Here is a 20,500-nt window from a genome sequence, read left to right as displayed (position 1 = left end):
CATATAAAGGTCTGGCTTCCAGTAGATGATAAGGAGCTGAAGCCATGCTCTGGGTCACTGAAAAGGTAATTCCCACTTGTTATTAGATTTACATCAGACCTGAGCACGTCATGATCATATTTAAGATCGCCATCTGGGCTTGAGAAAGGCAAAGCATATGGCTTTTTAGCAGAACTGCTAGGACGGTATTAATTTGCAAGGATACCCTCAATTAGTCCAGCTCATTAATTTCCGGATTTAGCTGTGCAGGACACCTTCCCGGCTGCAGGCTCACAGGCCCTGGAGTGTTACCGCATTCTCTCTGCACTAATTTGGCTCTTGGGCTCCCAGATGGTCCATGGGGATGTCAGAAACTCTCCCCAGGCACAAGCAGGCAGAGCACATCTTGATACAGTCTGTGTGGGACTAGAGTGACCCAAACGAGCCCGACAGAAAACCGAGTAGTGGTCTGTCTCTGGCAAACTCCCCTGCCTTGGCTACTCTTGTTTCTAGAGCTGCTTTCCACACATCCACCCTGCAGGCAGCATCATGCTGTATCCCTTCCACCTGCTAATCAGGTGGTGGGACATCCACCTGCCTGACTAGTAAGTCCAAGGTGGCTGCTGCCCCCTGCAAGGACGGCAGCAAACTCTCCCACACAGACATAACGGACGCGCCTTCTCATCGCCTGCTCCTCTCTGGCTCAGAGTAAGGAATCAGCAGATGAGGAAACAGGGTCTTCTCCAGTCTCTCATCTGGGAGTTTTCGACCCCAGACCGCTGTCATCCACCAGCAACTGCAGAGAACTTCGAAAGTCGTTCAGTTCAGACCCTATAAGCTGTAGCCAGCAGCGCTCTCTCCAGAGTGAAGCGCGTGAGTTCCCCCCATAAAGGTCTCCACTCTGTTGTAACGTCCCGGCAGACACTAACAGCTTGAAAGGGAGAATTTTTTGTATCTAACTTGAGCACTCTTTTAAAATGTAAGCCTTTCCTTCTTCATCAGTATTCAGAGACAAAGGAAATACTTTCAGTCTTTTGCATAATAACCCCCTAAATATCTAATGGTAACATTAGAATGGGGACAGAATGGGAATGGGGTCATATAATGAGCATGAGTGCTGGTTCTGTAACATGCTTGGTGATCTTGGTCGCCTTCCTTATTGAACTCTGAATCTCAGTTTCTGCATCTGTAAAATGGGTGTGATGTGCTATTGATTCAGTAAATACTTACTAAATTCCTATTAGAGGGCAAGATCAATGCTTGGTTATTGATAATAATGGTAGGTAACATTTACTGAGCACTTACTATGTGCCAGGCACTGTTTTTTTTCCTACTATTTTAAATCGATTAACTCATTTAAATCTTGCTAGAACCTTATTAGCTAGAGTACCCCTCCATTTAACAGATGAATAAACTGAGGCAAGGGTGAAGTAACCTGCTCAAGATCAAGCAATTCGATGGTGAAGCAGGAGTTTGGATGTGGGCTGCTGACTCCAGAGGCGAGGTTCTTCTGTAACCGGTCAGTCAGCCGTGCTGCCGTCCAGGTGTGAGGGACGGAGTAGTGGGCAAAAGAGACTGGCCCCCAGTCTCACGGAGCTCACTGTCCCGTGAGGTAGGCAGACACAGAACACATCATTACAATAACAAACTGAGATGAATGTTCTGAAGGAAAGAAACATGATGCTATGAGTACACCTAACAATGGCTCCCGCCCCCTTCTGTCCTGAGGAAGGGACATTTGATCTGAGATCTTCAGATTGCAAGGAGGTAATTAGTTGAAAGGGATGAGAGCATTCTAGGTGAGGGGGCCGACATGTGCAAAGGCCCCGTGGTAGAACTGATAATGGTGTTGGAGGCACAAGGAAGGCAGTGAGGCTGGAATGCAGAGACCAACCAGGGGAGTTGGCAAGAAGGTTCTAGAGAAGTGGGCAGGGGCCACTCCATTTATTTCCTAATGTGTCTGTTAAGTATTTTTGTCACGAGAGGAATAGCAATCTGTTAAAGTTTTAAGAAGGGCCCCTGATAAGATCAGATGTCGTGTTGAAAATAACCATGCAGAGTAAGTGTGACAATCCTCTCAGAAGTTGCACGGCGCCACAAGATCAGTGGTTTGAATTAAAGTAGGTCCGGCTCACTCTTCCCCTGTGGCTTTGCATCATCGTGGTGTCACCCCTTGAACATTCTGGGATTACGTCCCTCCTGGTCACTCCGATCCGACTGGATTCCAGAGCCACATAAGGTGATTCGAGGGGTGTCAGCAGAGCAGTTTGGCCACAATATTTCTCTCAGCGAAACCAGCACAGCCTAAACTTCCAGCACCGTCAATGTCTCTGTTCACATGCAAATGTGATCAGCTCAAGTCCACCAGGTTAGCGGTTGATCCACCACTTTAACTAGTGCTGGAGCCCTGCAGAAGCGGGGACCACGATGGGAAACTTCCGGCTGTGGACGGGATGTAAAAACCTTAGATGAGGGGACGACCTCCAGACCAGCCAAGGAGTGTTGCGAGGACGAGCGGAGCCGCTGAGCAGCGGATGTCGCCTGAGGACACGCTCTTCCCCATTAGCAAGGACCAATCCTGGCGGGGGCGGAGGGGCTGGTACCAAAGAGGACAATTCTTTACCAAAGAACTGGCCCACAGTGACTCCAAAATACAGAATTGAAGATTATGACGCATCCTTGCTAGGGAGGGAGTGGTCCATCAATTAATTTCAAATCTGCAGCCTTGCTATGCTTTAATTCAAAATAATCTCTCAGACACAAAAGCCAATGGAGTAAGTGACCCCATCAGTATGCTGAGGGCGGAGGTCACGGGGAGTTCACTACATACGAAGCACCTAGCGTATGGCCGTGGGGGCTAGGGGTCTCCCCGGCTCCCTGACTTACGGACTGTGAGGAGTGATGGGATGCGGTGGGGAGGGCGGAGGCTGGGACGGACTTCCGGAAAGGCAGTGCTTCTATACGGGGCCTCGAATCCGTCCCCTTCCCCACCGAACTGCAGGCTGTTCCATTTGACCCCTCGGTCTCTCTTTCCTCACAGCAAGGGGGCCCTGGGCACCCCTTCTGGGCTCTGCTAACCTCGGTGTCTCTTACCTTGGGCTTTGACGTCATCCACCACGGGGCAAGGTGTCTTCACGATCACATCGCTCGGCCTGGAGCGCCGTCCTGTGCTGTCCACCCCCCACAGCGTGAACCTGGCCGGAGAGGGAAGGGCGTGGTTACGGAAGAGCGTGGCAGAAAGCACGCAGCCTCGAGCTCTCACGCTTCCTGTGGGTCTAGGGCTGTGACTCGCTGTCTTGGGTGTATCACGTGACAGAAAGCACCAGGGCATGGGACACTGGCTCTGCAAGTGGAGCCCCCAGACCACAGCACCAGCATCACCCGGGGACTTGGGAGCAGTGACAGTTCTCAGGCCCCACCCCAGACCTAATGAATCAGAAATTCCAGGGATGGGGACCAGAACTCCGTGCCGTACCAAGCCTTCGGGGGATGCTGAGGCCAGTTCAAATTTGGCGACCACTGAGCTCAGGGAAAGAGTACATATCTTTGGAAACAGATGGTCAGAACTTGGGTCTGAAGCCATGTGGAGTTACAGTTAACTCCCGGGAGCTTTATTTTCTCTTATCTGTTAGACGGAGATGAGAGGACAGTAAGACTGCTTGTAAGCCATCGTGAGGATGAAACGAGATAACAACGCAGAGGAAGACCTGGAACATGATATGATTCATGACACCGCATAAATCACATTAGTTCCCTTCTGTTCTGTCCACACCTCTGTGCAAAGGACAGAGGACGATTTCCTTCTTTAAAGTGAGATGCAAGACAGCCCTGGCGGAGGGTCTCTTGGCTTGCCTGTGGCCAGACGCTTCATCTCTTACACGCAGCTCACGTGCCCAACGAAAAAACAACCAACGCAAAACAAGAATCCAAAAGGGAAAACCCCGGGCCCCCAACCAAGGGAAAGAAGGAATCCAAAAACCCCCCCAAGAAAAAGACGGAAAACCGGCCCCCAAAAGCCGAAAGGGAAAACCCCCCTGGGGTAAGGAACCGCAAGGAAAAGAAAAAAAGAAACCCGGGGAACGCTGCTCAGGGGAATCTGAGCACAGCCGTGGCCATCGGCTCTGGTGTCCGTGTGTCTAGGGCTCTGCTAACCAGCCGTCAGCCTAGAGGAAATCATTAAGGCTCCTTTCCTGTTGCTTTCCTTCCTGCTGTGCGGCCGCAGGAGGCTGCGTTATTGGCAAACATGGATTTTCTTTCCTCTTGGCGGGGTCACAGGGAGGAAGAGAGGCGAAAGGGAGGGAGATGCCCCAAGACAGAGTGGCCCAGGCAAATGTCAGCTGGGCTTGAAACAGGTGGACTTGTGAAATAGAAAAGAAATAGAAATTGCCTAATGATTCTGTCAAGAAATGTGTGTTTCTCTCAACAGAGAAGAGACAACCTCGCTCCACCACTCCCCCCCTCGCAGTGACACCGGAGAATGGCCAGCGTGAGAGCCTGTGCACCCCAATGTGGCATTTGTCCTCCCTCTTGCCTCCCCAGATCCTCACGCTGGACTCACGGGGGCCTCACCCAGGCCGGCTCCATCCCGCCAGGAGCCCTGAGGACGCGGAATGCGATGAGCAGCCCAGGCTCAGGACGGCAGGCCGCACGGCACCTGCCGGACTCCGCAGGACTCCCCCGGCCTCCCTGCTGTGGGGCCGGGGCCAGGTGCTCAGCCTCCCCTCCTACCTGCGCAAGGCGATTCAACCCCTCCCACCAGTCGCCCGCCGCGAGCCCCGACCCCGCTCCGAAACCCAGGATCCCGCCACAGTGCTCTCCCCAGCCTGCCCCTCCTCTGAGGTTTGAGCTGGCCCCTGGCACCCAGCCCCACACGGCTTCCCAGTGGCAGCCTGGACCCCTAGCAATGGCGGCCATGGAACCTCCCATCATCTGGCCCCGCCTACCTCATCAGCTTCTTGGTGCTGTTTCTAGAACTGTGCCTGAGGCCAGCAAACCTCTCATGCATCCCATCAGCCCAGTGTCCACACAGCTCTGTTTCTGAGTCCAATCCCATAATGCAGTCTCAGGTCAGGTGCCACTTCCTCCTCTGCTCACCTGCCCGAAGCCACCTGAGCCGAAGCCCTCAGGGACGGGCCCAGAGGTGCCACAGGGCAGACTTCAGACGTGCACCTGATGGTCCAATTCCCACAGGGGACAAAGTTCCTCCTCACACCTGTGTCCCCCCCAGTTAGGAGGAGGTGAGAAAGCCTGAAGACTTACAATGTCATACAAACCTCAGTAGGACTGTCCTCTAGCGGCCTGGGTGAGCCCCTTCTCTCGCCAGAATCCCGACAATAGGGCCCCAATCTCCTGCCTAGAGGGGTGTCTCTCGGTCTTTCTGGCAGAGTCTGCCCCGAGCCTGGTTCCAGCAGTCAGCTCTCACCAGAGGCAGGAGATGCGAAGCCCGTTCTCCCCCAGGCCGACGCGCTAGGGCCAGCGTCGTCCTGGCCCTGTGCCCTGGTCCCCACAGATGGCTCCCCCTCTTCCTTCAGTGCCTGCCCCCAGGCTGCGCAGGTGACTCCCCGCGTCTGAGCCCAGCCTGCTTTCGGCTGCCGAGACCCGGCCTGTCGGGTTGCCCTGGCCCCCGTGTGCCCCGCCCTGCTCTGGCTTTCCCTGTCGGACTCCCAGAGCCCTGTGCAAGGCCTTGGAAGGCAGGTCAGGGCTGCAGTCTGGCTACCCACAGACAGGCCACCTGATGCCGCCTGCCAGCACGTTAAAGGGTCACCTGCCCTACACTGTCTATGGCTGGGTTCCAGCCACCTTTTGTAGCCCGCCATTATTTAATCCTGGACCTTTAATTTCTAGCCGTTTCCCTGGACTATGTGGGAAATTTCCTGCATCTCAGGTACCAAGTTGGTTGTCAGATGAACCCTCTCTCTCAGTCAGTCCCCAACCCACCCCAAGCCTGTCCCAGCTCTGCTTTGTGGCCTGTCTTGCTGTAAGTTCCAGCTAAACTGTTTGTCCCCGAGCTGGGCCAAACATGCCTGTGGTCATGTTAATTCTCACATGCCCCTAATGGGGCAATTAGTGCAAAATCTAGGCTCCTGAGCTCTTACCATTTTTAATAGCATGTTTTATTTTTAGTGCAAAGCAGGTATTATGAAAGGACGTGCTCCCACAACCTTCTGAATGGGCCGGGGCTTGGCCCAAGAGCCACTGCTCCGTGGTGCCGGCTCCGGCCCTGGAAGAGCAGCTGGTTCATTCCCCGTGAAGGCCCCCAGAGCACTTCACACGGTTTCACGCGGAAATGCCACCTGCGGTCACTTGGGGAAGGCCTTCTCCGTTCATTGTGAGCGTTGCTGTTGCCGCCATTGAGCCCCCGGGGACGGTCAGAGGGTTAGCGGGGGTTGCCGGGCGGACGAGGTAAGCCCTGCGCCCCGTTCACAGGGCTGCTGTGCAGGGACATCCACTGCCTTGTCGGAGCCGCTGGGCTCCTCCCACCGCTGCAGCCTGGGACTGTCCTGCCCGTGGCTGGAGACTCGGTGACAGCCCTGCCCGGCCCGGTGCCTGTGCAGCGACACAGCCGGCTCAGCTCCAGGGTCCGGGCTCCAAGACCCGGCCCTCGAGGCACCTGGGAGACCCTCAGACCTCCTGTCTGCTGCCATCCCGCCTCCCCCCAGGAGTGGAGGTCTCTGCCGATCCCTGTCCCTGAGCCACCTGTCTGCTGTCAGTGCCAGAGACAGCGGCTGCGCTGAGGGGCAGCGGGCTGCAAAGCTGGCGGGTCACCTCCCCACTCTGGCCTCAGTTTCCTCATCTGTAGGATGAAGATGTCGGACCAGACACGCTTTCAGATCCCTCCCAGCGGGGGGCTCTAGACCGTTCCTGTGCCAGGCCCGTCAGAGCAGTGCGGTCACAGGACAAAGGCAGGCGGCTCTGCGGGTCTCGGGCTGGGCCAGCCGGGCACTGCCACGCGAGGTGATGGGACCAGCTGCCCGGTCCCCACAGGAGTCTGGAGCGGCCTGTGAGCGGACACCCCAAACCAGCAGCTGTGTGATGCTGCAGAAGTAGCTCATGTTGCTGAACCGCCGTCCCCTCGACTGTCGCCTGATCTCACGGAGCGGGGGTGCTCAGGGACACCAGAGGAAGCGTCCACGCAGTCCTCAGTGAACACAGCCCGCCTCCCTCCCGGCTCACGGTGAGAGAGCTTAGCTGCAGCAAACGTGCCTTGCGCACAGTCGCCTGGTGGCTGGAAACAACCGCAGGCCGGGCCGCATGCTCGGCTCTCAGTCCGGAGCCCTCTGCCAGGCCGGGCTCCCGCACCGGCCCCGCGCGGCCGCGTCCCGCGGTCTGCAGCGCCCTCTGGCGGGCATGGCCGCTTCTCCCTCCGCCTGCGCCCTCCCAGCGTCTCCAATACTCAGCATGGACAGAAAGTTCTCGTTTTACAAGACATGGCGGGGCGACGCTGGAAGATCAAGGACAGCAGGGGTGGAAGAAGGTGTTGGCCTCAGTCTTTGATAAGAAACGGAGCCACATCAGGCCGGTATGAGGAGGGTGCCGGGGCGGTAACGGCGGGCACTCCTAACAACCACGCCAGGCCCTCGCACAAGGAAACTGAGCTTCCTCATTGCGACACCGGTTGTGACTTAGTCACAGCTTACGGATTGCTGAGCCCTCATTATAAACAGCAATTCAAGCTTCTCTGAGCGTGAGACGTCCTGCAGCGGGGCGAGCGGTCTGCACGCCCAAAGCCTCTCCCTCCCCACGAAGGGCCACGGCAGCCCGACGGCAAGAGAGCTAATGAGGGTCATGGCATTGGTGGCATTGCCCAAAAAGTAGGCGGACGTCCATGGTCTCGGTATCGTCAACTCTGTCTGTATAAACCGTCCAGATCCTCCAGAACGTCACTTGTCTTGTGCATTTTACTTTCACCGTGCGTGGCCCATAGTTAATCTCATTTCTGTGTTGAAGATGTTCAGCCTCAGCCCCCACGTTCATCTTGCAATGGGTGCCACTCAAATTCCTCGTGCTTTTCACCTTTGAACTCTTTAACTTTGGAAATGGAAATGATTTAGTCCGGAAACCTTGACTCTATTCTCGTGACCTCATCTGTAAACTGTTAAATGTTTTCCATGCCGACGGAGTCAAAAGGTCCCAGAACTACATCACTCTGAATTCCGCCTTAGCGCCCAGATTTTGCCGTCATGGCTTAGATTCTATCACTATCTCTCCTCCTTCGGCATCTTTTATGTCTCTGCCTCACAACTATTTCACGAGGGTTCCCAGCGCACAGGGAGAGATGGGGAAGAATTCACAGACAGAATAGGGCTGTTCCAAGTGCCATGATACAGTTCACTGTATTTTCTTTGCAGAAAAACGCTGACCATATCTAGCCTCTATAAATTATTTCAATGCCACTGGAGTTAGCTCTCTAAAGCAGAGTTCTTGGTATTCTACTCCTGCCCTCAAAAAAAAAAAAAAAAATTAATAGTCTCTGAATTTCAACGTTCACGCTATTTTCCCAGTCTCGCTTTCTTCCTTTTGCCTTTGCTCACCGCCTGCTTCAGCCCTGCTGGACTATTTGCTACTTACCCTCCTGCTTCTTCGCTTTTGCCTGTGCTTCCTCCTGAGCCTGACGCACCTTTTCCAACATTACTCTGCTACTGAAATTCTACACGACCCAGTTCAGATGACACCCACTCTAGTTGGAATTAATTACTTCTTTCTTTTCTCTTCTACAAATGCTCCTTGCTCTCCTATCTAATATGTATTTCATTCTGCCTATGTTAAAGTTAGTTTTTTTGTTTCCCTCTAGGTTGCAAACTCCTTGAGGGACAGGACAGTTTCATCTTTCAAGATCCTCCCCACTCCTGTGCCTGCACACTCAAGAAGTTTCTTTATAACGCCAGTTGAGATGAGACCTCGGAGACGCAACATCTTTTACCAGATCTCTAAGGGAACTCGAGTAGCAACAAGAAACCAGGGCGAAGCCCTGGGACTCGGAGGGAAAGGAGCAACTAGCCCGATGAGCGTTGTGTTACTCACATGTAAATGGTGTCGGGCTCTAGGCATCGTATGATCAGAGAGATGGTGGTGAGCTGCTTGTCTGGCACCTGAGATGGCATGGCACAAGGGGCCTTTGCTCCAGAGATGATGTCATCCACAAAGCTCAGCACCGTTTCTGCCCAGAGGGGAAGGGATGGAAAAGGTGTGAGAAACAGTAGTGGCCAAGCAATGAGGAGATGGAATCAACTCGACGGAACTAAACATTAAAATCGCTTGGTCCCCAATCTTCTCAAATTCCTGGTAGAGAAAGGAGACCTAGAGGGGATGGTCTTTTCTGGCTGTTTCATATTTAACCAATCAATTTAGAGCCATTTATCTAGAGTTAGTTCAGACACAACTAAGGCAAGATGCACGTACCACATCTGTGAGCTCTTTCATAAAGTGTTTGGCAGGGACAGAGAACAGTGGTCATTGCCATACCTTAGCCATACCTGTGCACACAGAGAAAGGGACTCTGGAGGAGTAGGCAGCTCTCTATGCCTGAAGGCAGCTGCATATGCCCCCAAGCCTCAGTGACAGGTTCACCAGAAGCTATTTGCCTTGAATCAGGTTGTGGATGCCGCCATTCTGCTGCCGACCACATCTCTTGTGTGACTTTTAGGAATTATTTATGCTGACATTTCCTATGTGTAGACAGTGAGATACTAAAACACGGAACATTTTTCACGGGGTGTCTCCTCCCTTTTAAAGTTCCCCTCTTCTAGCTGGACCTGACAAAAGCAGTTTGCTCTAGGACAAGACGTGGGGCGAGGCATCTGTTGGCACATGCTTTTGCCTGGAGGGGGGTTATTAGCAAAGGAATTTTTTTTTTTCTGTAATCATGGCAGTGGTTAGCAGAGAATTGTTTCCTAAATGTGGGCTAGGATAACTAGCGTGCTGTATTGTTGTTTCTTGGTGAGTGTGCCTACAGGCAATGAAACGGACACCTCTTTTATAAACAAAAAGAAAAGCAAAATCAAAACAAGACTTTGCGCAGTTGCTCGCCGTGCAAAAACTCGTAAACAGACAAGATGGTTGCTTCTTGGAAGAGACAACAGCGTCTCTTTCTCCCTGCTCCTCCTGCACTGCCCTGTGATACTGGGGACCTGGGGCAAAGCCACGAGGCAGTGCATTTGCCTTCTGTTTCCTTTTTACCACCTTGGACCAAGGCTAGCCCGTGAAGTAGAGGATGCTCACCTGTCTCCACTTTGGAGTGGTCCATCCTGTCCGTGACTTTCTCCTGGCGGAGGAGGTAATCTACAATCTGCACCCCGATCGGCGGCTCCGAGTGTTCCCATTCCAGGACCACGAGGGTGCTGCTGGGCTCGTAAACCGTGGAGAGTCGCAGGCTGTGGCAGACAGAAAGGACGTGAAACTGAGGACCCAGCCACTGGCCACCTTCTCCAGTGTTACATCGTAAACGCTTCTCTCTTAACCAGCTACAAAAATGATCTCCTTCAGGGACGGTCTCGCTCGCTAGGGAGGAAGGTCTTGAGGACCTCTGAGGTCTGTGTTTTATGCATCGAGTGCCTGTTCCACATTAGCAACTCAGCTAATATTGGTAAATAAATAAACAAGTAGGTGAGCAAAGATGAATGAATGTCTGCATGTTACATGGGTCAGAGGAGGGGGCTTTGGGGGTAGTATTACTTTATATAGCTTGAAAATATTATAATTTCTGGCTTTCCTCTTGAAAAATAGAGAATGTCTGTGTAATTCCCATATAAGACCTCTTTACAGTGGTGTCCAGCAGAACCTCGCACTGGCAAGACCACAGTGAGTTTAGCTTCTGTAACGTTATCAGGATCTGCCCTACTGGCGGTGGTGGGGCGGGCACCCCGGCCTCCGCTCTTGCTGTGGGTACTAACGTGTACTTGCCCTGGGCCATGTGCTGGCTGGGCCTTGGAACAGGCTCGTTTTGGAAGTAATGCTCCTAGGGGGCTTCCCTGGGCAAGAAAAAGTTGACCACAATCGAGTTCTCCATGGGGTGATGTCAGCGCCTGCTCACTCAGGTTCTGATTTCAGTTTCTGTCTCTGCTCTGGGGTGTCTATGAATACCCCGGTCCCTGATTCCAGTTTTTGCTTGCTTTTCCCAATTCATCGTCTCCTCATTCTTTGCAAGTTGTCCGTTTCGACCGCTGTCTCGCCTGGCCACCTCAAGGCTCTTCGTACCTTGTATAAACTTAATAATTATTGTTGACATTCACTGGTCTGGATCGCCTAACTGTCCAAGTGGTTTCAATTCACTGCCTTGTTCCGACTTCTTGTATGTGTCTCAGGTTTCCCTCCTGCTTCCAATTCTCTGTTTCTTCCTAGACCACTGGATTCTGGGAGTTTTCCCAGTTCCTGATCACTCCAGCCTCCCTCCCCGATGAGCACCCTGCCATTCACCTCGTCCTTGGTTCCCGTATCTCGTGACCACCCCTAATCCTGGCCTTCCTTCCCTCCACTCGGCTCACAGAATCACTGGGCAAGATCCTGTGAGTGAACCATACCAAACCATCTGCAAACTTCAATTTCAGTTCCACATACATCGATGAAGCACCCACCACCTGTAAGGACGTGCTCGGTGCTGGGGCTGCACTGGCGCACAAGTCCAACCCAGCCCCTTCTCCTCTGGAGCTCAGTGGGCAACAGAAATACGTAATTACACATATGAGTTAGAATAAAATGTGATAAGAACTTCAGCGAGACATTACTGGAGGCTATGGGAGCAATAGTAAGGAATTCAACTAGTGGGAAAATAATACAAACCACATGCTCCTCTGCAAGCGGCTTACTAGGAAGGAGTGCATAGTTTGCATATGACATTAAAGATGGAATAGACTCAAAACAGTGCAGATATTGACAAACTCATTAATTAGAGTCATATGCAGAGTGCTATTTTGAAGAAAAAGCATTAGGAAGCTTAAGTAAGGAAGACTTAAGACTTTCTGAGAACTCAATTTCTGTGAAAATATGGACTAAACTCAGCCTCTTCTGAGAAACAGCGCTGTATATGATTACGTGGATTTGTGTAAAACTAGAGTGCATTTCTATCTCCAAGAGAAACTAAGGTCTGCCACTGAAGGAAGAGATCAGAGTTGACAAGAAAAGTAAAGTCCTTAATGGTCATTTCCTGTTTATGAAAATTTAGCCCAATTTGATCTTTTGCTATGACATTTAGTAAACGCAGGTTTAGAAACTAAACAAGCCCTAGGACAGAATGACCAGACCTTGTGTCTAACTGATAACCGTTTGGTAGCTTCGGTGTTAGGTTTCAAAGGTAGTTTTCTTATCCGGTGAACCAGCCTAACAGTACCAGGTTCTTCGAGTGGCTTCCTTTCTACCAAACGAGAGGACTTTTATTAACAGCGAGCTTGCTTCTCTTTTAACTCAAAAGACCCAAGTCGTGACTATAAGGAGCAAGAAGCCAATGGCTGGAGCATCTGAAACCACCTGCACAGAGAGGGAAGACCGCAGACGAGAGAGGACCTTGGCTTGTAATGACACCCTACTACTGCCTTCTCCTCTTTCTCGGTTTCCTTCTTGCTCCGTCCTGGCTCTGCAATGCCCACCTGCACCCGCGTGAAGCAGGCCAGAGGGCAGCCTCCCAGCGGCTGGTTTCCTCCTGCAGTCTCTTGCTCCTGCTCACTCACCCTCCAGCTGTGCAGAGCCTGATCCTTGCTTTGGGCTTTCTTTGCCTTACCAGCAAAGGGGTCACACTCTTCCAGCTTGTCCTACCGTCATTCTTTATCAGACATGGTGTTTCTGTGACTTCACTCTTGTGGCCGATGCCACATTAGAGGCCAAGAGAGGCTCCTGTCTCAAGCCTTCAGCTTGGCCAGTTCTGTTTAGTTTTCCCCTGAGGGGAAGGAGATGGGGCATGTTCATTCTCAGGCACCTCTGTAGCACTCCGCCCTCTTTACCCCCAAATGCAGACAACCCCCTAATGGTCATCTCCAGCCTTCTGCTCTTCCCCTTGATACTTGTTCCCGAGCATCCTTCCTCATAGCTGTGGTTGCAGCTCTCATTTCTTTGGTGCTGATTGAGTTCTTCTTACCTCTAGTGTTTACTTTTTTGCAGAGCTCCAGCCTGCCTGTCTGCACACCGAACATCTCTGCAGAACCTCCCCACTATAACTGCCAGGCCAGCCCAAACGGAACTGGCCTCCTCCGCAAACCTCCACATCCTTTCATGCTGTTTTAGTTTTCAACTGTGGCCCATTCATCATCGTAGCCAACAAAAGCATAAGTCGTACATTCGGTCACCACTGCTCCTTCCTCCTCACCCCAAATCATCTCTCAGTTTTATCCTCTCCATACTATAATGGCTAAGAATGTGGCTTTTAGCCATGGCTCTATGTTCTGCTCTGTCACCTTGGAAAACTTCTTTAATCCCTTTGAATCCATTTCCTCGTGTATTAAATGGGCAGTATCTAACTGCTCAACACTGCCTAGCACACAGTAAGTGTTCAATATGTAGCTGTGTTGTTGGTCTAGGTCAGGCTCATTATAGATCTCTCAGTTCTTCCATGGAAACAGAACTTTTACCCCAATTATGTTCTAGCTACGCTGCCCCATTTTCTCTGCCTTCAAGGAGAAGTTCAAGTGCCACCTCCTCCATGAAGCCTTCACCATTGCCCCAAATTCAGACTTGGCCACTCCCTCTTCACACTTTCTTTAAATGTCTCCGGTTCCATTTATCGCATCATCTCTTCCACTAAAGCACTCTGCATGCCTGCCTCCCCTGGTAGACTGCAAGCTCCCTGAAGGAGCTTTGTCATACTCTTCTTGCTGTTCCCCAGTACCCAGCCTACTGGTCTGCAAGGAGTAGACACCAGCGTTTGCTCGCAGGGCGACACTGAGGCGGACGTGCAAGAGGGGGCAGGGAAGGGAAGCGTACACAGGCTGCGGGAGAGGCGCACAGGTGGGGAGTCCGTCAGCTCCAAAGGCAGTGGAGTCACATCGACACCAGTCCTCGATGACGTCTCCTGTCCCTGAGCACCAGAGAGAGCTCATGGTGGCCTCCTGCAAGAGCTGTGGGAGAGAGCGGGGAAAAGAGTGAGTGCCGGGCAGACAGGGCGGGCCGTCAGAACCGGGCGGCAGAGCGCCGAGCACCTGCAGAACCCGAAACGATTTCCAGGTTGTATCCCCACTTCGCCATTTGGGGATCTAAAATTCTTACTCCAGGAGATTGCTTCTGGGAAGCCAGAGTCCCGTAGGACCTCTGGGGTGTCTCTCTGCCTCTAGCGTAAGAGTTCGTTCCTGTGGTTAAGGGCTGTCACCTGGGAAGCAAGTCACACTCCACCCACCATCTCCCTCATTTTCCAATCCATCATTCCACAACGCGGGCTCTAGGAATGATGACCTCTCTTCCACTCGTCTTCCGGGCGGCCACTCTTCCCTCTGCCCAGAGGCACCCAGCCCCTCCCAAATGCCTCTCTGTGCACCCCTGCCTGCCCTCCCCCCGTGTCCTGTAACCCTCTGTGTCTCCTCAGCATGCCTCGGATCCTGCATACGATAGTTACGCACTTACACCTTGGGTTGTGACCAGGCGTTAGGCGTTTCTTTCTTGGCAGACAGAGAACAGAAGTGACACATGCTCAGAAACGTGCTCTGGACAGTTGTCCCAGGTGACAGCTCCGGCTTTGCCGGTCACTGCCCTGTGACCTTGGGCAAGTTACATGAACTCAGTTTCCTCAAAGACAAATGAGATAAAAATAGCACTTTCCTAATAGAGTTGCTATGACAATTAAACAGAATAATATATGCCAAATGAAATAATATATGCATAGCACCTGCTACACATTAGTCACCTTTAAATGCTGGCAATGGTTATTGTCTTTGAATAATGGACTCGAGTCTTATGTAGAACTTTGTAACTGTCACAGAGCCTAGCAGAATTCTTTGCATGTAGTGGTTTCATGGAGATACTCATTAAATACTATTAAATAAAAGGACCAAAGAACAAAATGAGGCTACCGAGGTAACAGAACTTGTGACAGGGCGATTCTCAGTGAGGAGGTGGATCCTGATGGGGTCACCTGTGCTGGGGCCCTACTGCCTTGACACTGGCCCAGGGGGCGGGAGGGGTGGGACCTGCCGCAGGGTGCGCAGCTGGTCCACGCTACCCACAGCCAGAGCTTCCTCGCCGGGTTAACTCAACATCTGCAGCCGCGGCTGCTGTTACGATTCTCTGCTCCACGCTCAGCTCAGCTCAGCTCAGCACACCTCATGGGTAAATCAGAGAAAGGAAACCTAGCTATCCCGGAAAAGTTTAGACCTTAACACTACAAAAGAGAGAGAGAGAGACAGGAGAGACAGAAGAGGGAGATAAAGAATGAAGAAGAAATAAAGAAAAGAAAAAGAAAGGAAAAAAAGATCACTCTACAAAAATCAAAATGATCAAGCCTAAAGCCAGTATCCTAGGTTCCATTCTTTCAGAATGTAAGGAACACAGGCCACCTTGGGTTAGAGTAGTTGGAACAAGGGACCATACTGACCCCCTCCCCAGATTGGGAGACCCTGGGGAGTGGGAACGAATTCTCGATCGTAACTACAACTTGTGCAGAGTTTTATAATTGATAAGGCCCTTGCAGAGGCTAACGCTTTGGCAAACAGTTATTGTGATCTACAGCGGACGAAGCTGACAGTCAAAGAGGTGAGGAGACTTGCTCAGGTCACAGGCTAGTGAACGGGGCAGTTCAAGACGACTCACTGGACGTCTTGGGCTCCTGCCATCACGCACTCTTAACGAACGCTGTATCCACCAGCTCCAGGCATGAAGCCTGGTGCACAGCAGGTGCTTACTGTATACTTTGCCTGAAGGAACCAAATTCAAATCAAAAGGTACATTGTTTAAAACTAGGAAAACAGACCTTCTTTGAGGTAGGCAGAATAAAAAAGAAATTATAACTGCTGCCTTAGGGAGTCTTCAATCAACGATTATTCACTAAGCATCCACAAGGGGCCATTAACTCTGTTAAGCTTTAAGGATACAATGATGCACAAGACACCCATGGCCCTGGTCTGCACAAATCTTACAGTCAGGTAATAAACAAACAAACAAAAGTTACGTAAATAACCAAATAGCCACACCTGCGATAGGGCCTTCAAAGGAAAGGGTGAGACGCCACGAACGCAGACGGTGGCAGGAGGGATAAGGAAGGGTGGCAATCTCACGGAGGGCTTTGTGACGGCCTCCACGAGGATGCAACTTTTATCTGAGCTCTGGCGGATGCATCAAAAGTTATTTGGTCACAATAGTTGGGGTAGCATTTCGGGCAAAAAAAAAAAAAAAACCAAAAAACAAAAAAACAATACGAAGACGACAAGCCCAGACGAAAATTGACTTCTAAAATAAACTGAACAAGGTTAGTCTGTAAGAGACACAGTTTGGGGCAAAGGGACACTCAGCCAGTGAGACGCAGGCCGGGGTAGAGCACAGAGCCCTGGGGGCCGCGGTAAGGCAGGTCACGTTTCGAGAGCAATGGGAAGTCGTTAAAGTATTTTAAACAGTGGAGCAACACGATCCGATTTTCAATCCAAAGAAGGAAGGAGCGACACCTATGAAGACAACTATTTTGAATACCATTTCTTAAAGCTTTAACCTCCCACCTGAGATTCACACCCTGAGAGTGCCTACTCCGAATCCTGGGCTACAGGGAACTGCAGACTGTTAGATGAGCGTAGAAGACGAATAAGGGACCAATTCGGAAAGAAAGAGAAAGGGAAATCGCATTTTTTCTTTAGTGCCTACAATGTGTCAGGCAGCACAGGAGGAATCCACATTTGTTAGCAGATTTAATCCCGATTCCAGAAGATAAATAAAATTGCCCAATTTTTGTCATTGTTTTTCTCTAAGGAGAATGGCTGAACTTTCAGGCCAAATTCATCTATCCGTTCGTTTGTCCATTTGTTCATCCATTCATTCACTTCTTTAGCAGAGCACCAACCACGCACCAAGCACTGCTAGGCACTGGGATACCCGAAGAGAAAAAGCCTTTCTCATAGTGCAGAGGGGAGGAGGCAGCTACGCAAACATCCGTGATCACAGACGACGCGTGCCGTAAAAGACGTGCGCGCACACGGTGGGAACGCGTGAAGGAACGCCTGGGCTTGCCGAGAGTAAGGCAGGGCTCTGGACAGCTGGTGATGTTTGGGCAGACACTCAAAGTTCTAGCAGGAGTTTGCCAGTGGCAGAAGCGTGGGAGAGCACCGTGCTGGGACTGAGGGTTTGAAGTCTGAAGGGCCAGGTGCAGGAGAGAAAATGTGTTGTCTGAGGAGGCGCAAGGAGTTACATTTTGGAGCACAGAGTATAGGCATCGAGCGGTAACAGCCCACCCATGTAAGTGAAGACAAAATTAGATCACAAAGCGCCTCGTAATGCCGTGCTGTGGACTTTAGACCATGCAACAGACTCTGCGGAGCCATTGAATTGCTTCGATGGCAAATGATCAGAAGTCCGTACTATTAACAACAATTCCGGGTGGTCTGATAGGGAGACCAGTAAGAAGGCCACTGTAATAAGACGGTGACCTGATATCGCAATGGGTGGCTGAAATAGTTAGGCTGTGACAGGGGGTTTCACAGAAGGAAGAAGATTGAAGAGGTATCTGTAGGTCGTGAGGATGGCACAGATGTTGGGAAGGGCAAGGATATTCTAGGAAGCATCTCTGGTCTCAGCACAGGCAACTTCGTGGAAGACGGTTCCATTCGCTGGGATGAGGGCACGACGGGCTGGGTTTGGGGTGGAAAATGGGGAGTTCGTGTCTGTTGGGTTTGAGACACCTGCTTGGTTATACGGTTCGACCTATTTGTTTCTTTGCCATAATCACAGATGAGACTGAAATACAGCCTCAGAGATTATCGGAACGAGGACAACGAGACCACGAGAGGTTAAGAAACAGGCCCAGAGATATACCAGAGCGGTAGAGGTGAAGACACACACTGAACTGCCGCGTCATGACTTAGCCCCCTCCGCTTCTCCTTAGCGTCGTGCTCCTCATCCTCACTCTTCAGAAAGGGCAAAATTAGAAAAACACAGGAACAGAGAGGACGGTGAAGGCAGAATGCGTCTAAACAACAAAGCAGAGCAAGAAACGTGCTTGACTGAATGCCAGCCAGGGCCTCCCTGTCTGTGTGTTTAGAAATTAAAGTGTTCAGACTCCGGCCAGACGGAAAGCCTCTCCCAACCCCACTCCTAAGACTGGTGCAGGGAGAAAGGGAGGAGCCCGGGTATGGCAGGGAGGGGTTGCTGGAGACAAACTGCCTTCAGTTTCCTCACTTTGCTGGAGACACCCCGCAAGTGCGGACAGCACGCCCTCCCCTCGCACCGGGCTCCGGGCTGCGGCTCTGCACGCTGCCCCGCAGGACGGTCCTGCGTCAGCTCTCCGACCCCACTGCTCCAAGGCCAGCGGGCGGGCCAGGAGCTCTTGGGGTATCAGCCGCGGCAGCCTTGGATGCTCACGTGAGCCTATGAGGCCACGTGGGGCAGGTGAGGGTGGGCTGGGCATTGGGTTAAAGCCACCGCAGCTCTGGTCTCCAGAGTGACCCGAGTCCCTGCTCTGCACCCTTTCCAGCCCCCCCTCCTGCGGTGGGGTCTTTTCTCCAACTCCTCTTCCCACAGCCGCCTCTGTCAGACTGAAGAGGAATAGGTGGGCCACGGAAGCGATTTATCTTTGTGTTCCTGTGAAAACCCCTATTTTCAAACACTCAGTGAAATCTCCGTGGCAGAGGCGGGTTGGCAAGAGGAGCACGCACACATGCAAAATCCCTCCTGCCGGTCTGAGCGTTACCTACGAAACCGACTGTGACGCACACCAGGTGTTCCTTAAAGCAGAGAAAAGAAAGCAATTATCGCCCCACCTGGAGGGGCACCCCTCTCAGGCAGGTGAGCAGCCCACTGCTGCGACTCCTGCCACATCTTGTCCCCAAGGCTGCCTTTGCGGGTAGTCTCAGAAGTCCCACACCTGGAGTGCCCTTGTTTTTCTGTTGTCATTGTTGTTGTTGGGTGTGTTGACTCGCTCTGATCTCTGTGTCCTTGAGCAGGTCAGAGAGCTAGGAAATGAGCTGAGACACTGCCCCTGCCGCCTTTCTCCAGCTTCTCCTTTCGGGACCGTCTATTTTCTCCTGGCTTCTTTGGAAGGGAGCAGCAGAGGCAAAGGAGGAGTGGTTGGGGAATGTCATGACCTAGCAGCATAATAAAAGGCAGAAGGATCTGTGTGGATGTGTTTTGTTCTTGGAGCAGAGTGATGGGCAGAAAACCAACCCCCTCCAGGCCAGGGTTGCCAGACCCTTCCCTTTGGGACCTGGGCCTGATGTGCTCCTTCTAGTCTGGGGGCGGCTGGTCCAGGCGCAGGGCTCAGCTAGGGGAGCTGGCCGACCTCCCATGCCCACAGGCCTGAGACAGAGCCAGGCCTCCTTCCATGACCGTCCCCAAGGCATGAGGACTCTCTGAACAATGACTATGATGACTGCAAACACTGTACCTCCCTGTCTACCTGCTTCCTTCCAGCCCCTTTTGCTCAAAGTCCTACAGGAGAGCTCAGTTGTGACTCCTAAATCATATCAACGAGGGTGTTATGGATGCAGTGATTTTGACTTAAAATGCAAACATGCAAATCTAAGCAAATTAAGTCCCTGGATAGCTTAACACAATGCCTCACTATCCATATTCCAGCATGGCGCTCAACTGCACCCTGTCTCCCCATCATGCCATTTGGAAAGCCCTCTGTTGTGGCTTATGCCTCCAGGAGCCAAGCGTCCCAGGCCTCTTACCCTCTGGGTCTGGTTGTTGGTCACCAGTTCATAGAGGGGGGCTGCTTTGGTCACCTCCAGCAGAACCGGCTCAGCAGGGGAGTCAGGGCTGGATGTCACGTGACAGAGGGGGCAGGACGAGGGGCATCGTCCCTTGCTCTGGCACTCCATGCGGACTCCAGCGGCCATGCGCTTGGTGCCAGAGTCTGACAGGCTGGCGATGTATTCTGGGAACGTCAGCACCTTGGGGTCTCTTTCTCGCTCCTCTGACTCATCGGATGGGGAGTTGCCTGCGGGACACAAAATGAAACGAAAGAGTGAGAGATTCAGAAGATCAAGGACCAGCATGACCTCATCGCCCCTGGGTCCTGGGGTCCGATCCTTGAGAGGTCAGACAGTGCCCCTGAGGGGGTAAGAGCGTGATTCTTCCCTGCAACTTAATTTGGGTCACCCACCGTCCCAGTGACCCACAGAGCTGGGGACGGCCCTCCTGGGTTGTTTCCTCTCTGAGAATGTTCCTCTCAGAGGGAAGCTTCTGTGGGATCTGCGCTGATGACCATCACCAAGGACACAAACATTAACAACGGTGATTGTTCTATGACTCGGTTTCTTCTTCTATAAAGCGAAGATACTGATAGTACCGACCTCTAGCATTGTGGAATGAATCAATGGAAAAATGCTTTTAAAGCACATGACACAGTGGCTAGCACAAGCCAAACCACTGTCATGATGGTTTTGATCATAAATGTAGCCGAGATTTA

At 52.0% G+C, this 20,500-nt stretch overlaps 1 protein-coding gene across 1 annotated transcript in view; it reads right to left on the bottom strand.

Moving 5' to 3' along the window:
• The window catches only part of ASTN1 (astrotactin 1), a 322,529-nt gene that overhangs the window by 10,304 nt on the left and 291,725 nt on the right, over positions 1-20,500 (bottom strand). Inside the window, exons 17-21 of the mRNA XM_012644642.1 lie at positions 19,761-20,029; positions 13,885-14,018; positions 10,198-10,349; positions 9,001-9,136; positions 3,073-3,173 (exon numbers count right to left, since the gene is read on the bottom strand). Coding sequence (XP_012500096.1) covers positions 3,073-3,173; positions 9,001-9,136; positions 10,198-10,349; positions 13,885-14,018; positions 19,761-20,029 — 792 coding nt within the window. The remainder of the gene's footprint in view (positions 1-3,072; positions 3,174-9,000; positions 9,137-10,197; positions 10,350-13,884; positions 14,019-19,760; positions 20,030-20,500) is intronic.

The sequence above is a fragment of the Propithecus coquereli genome, unplaced genomic scaffold (genome assembly GCF_000956105.1).
Source record: "Propithecus coquereli isolate 6110/MARCELLA unplaced genomic scaffold, Pcoq_1.0 Scaffold216, whole genome shotgun sequence".
Classification (NCBI taxonomy): Eukaryota; Metazoa; Chordata; class Mammalia; order Primates; family Indriidae; genus Propithecus; species Propithecus coquereli.
The sequence above is the reverse complement of the archived record's forward strand: the minus strand, read 5'-3'. Positions and strand labels throughout refer to the sequence as shown.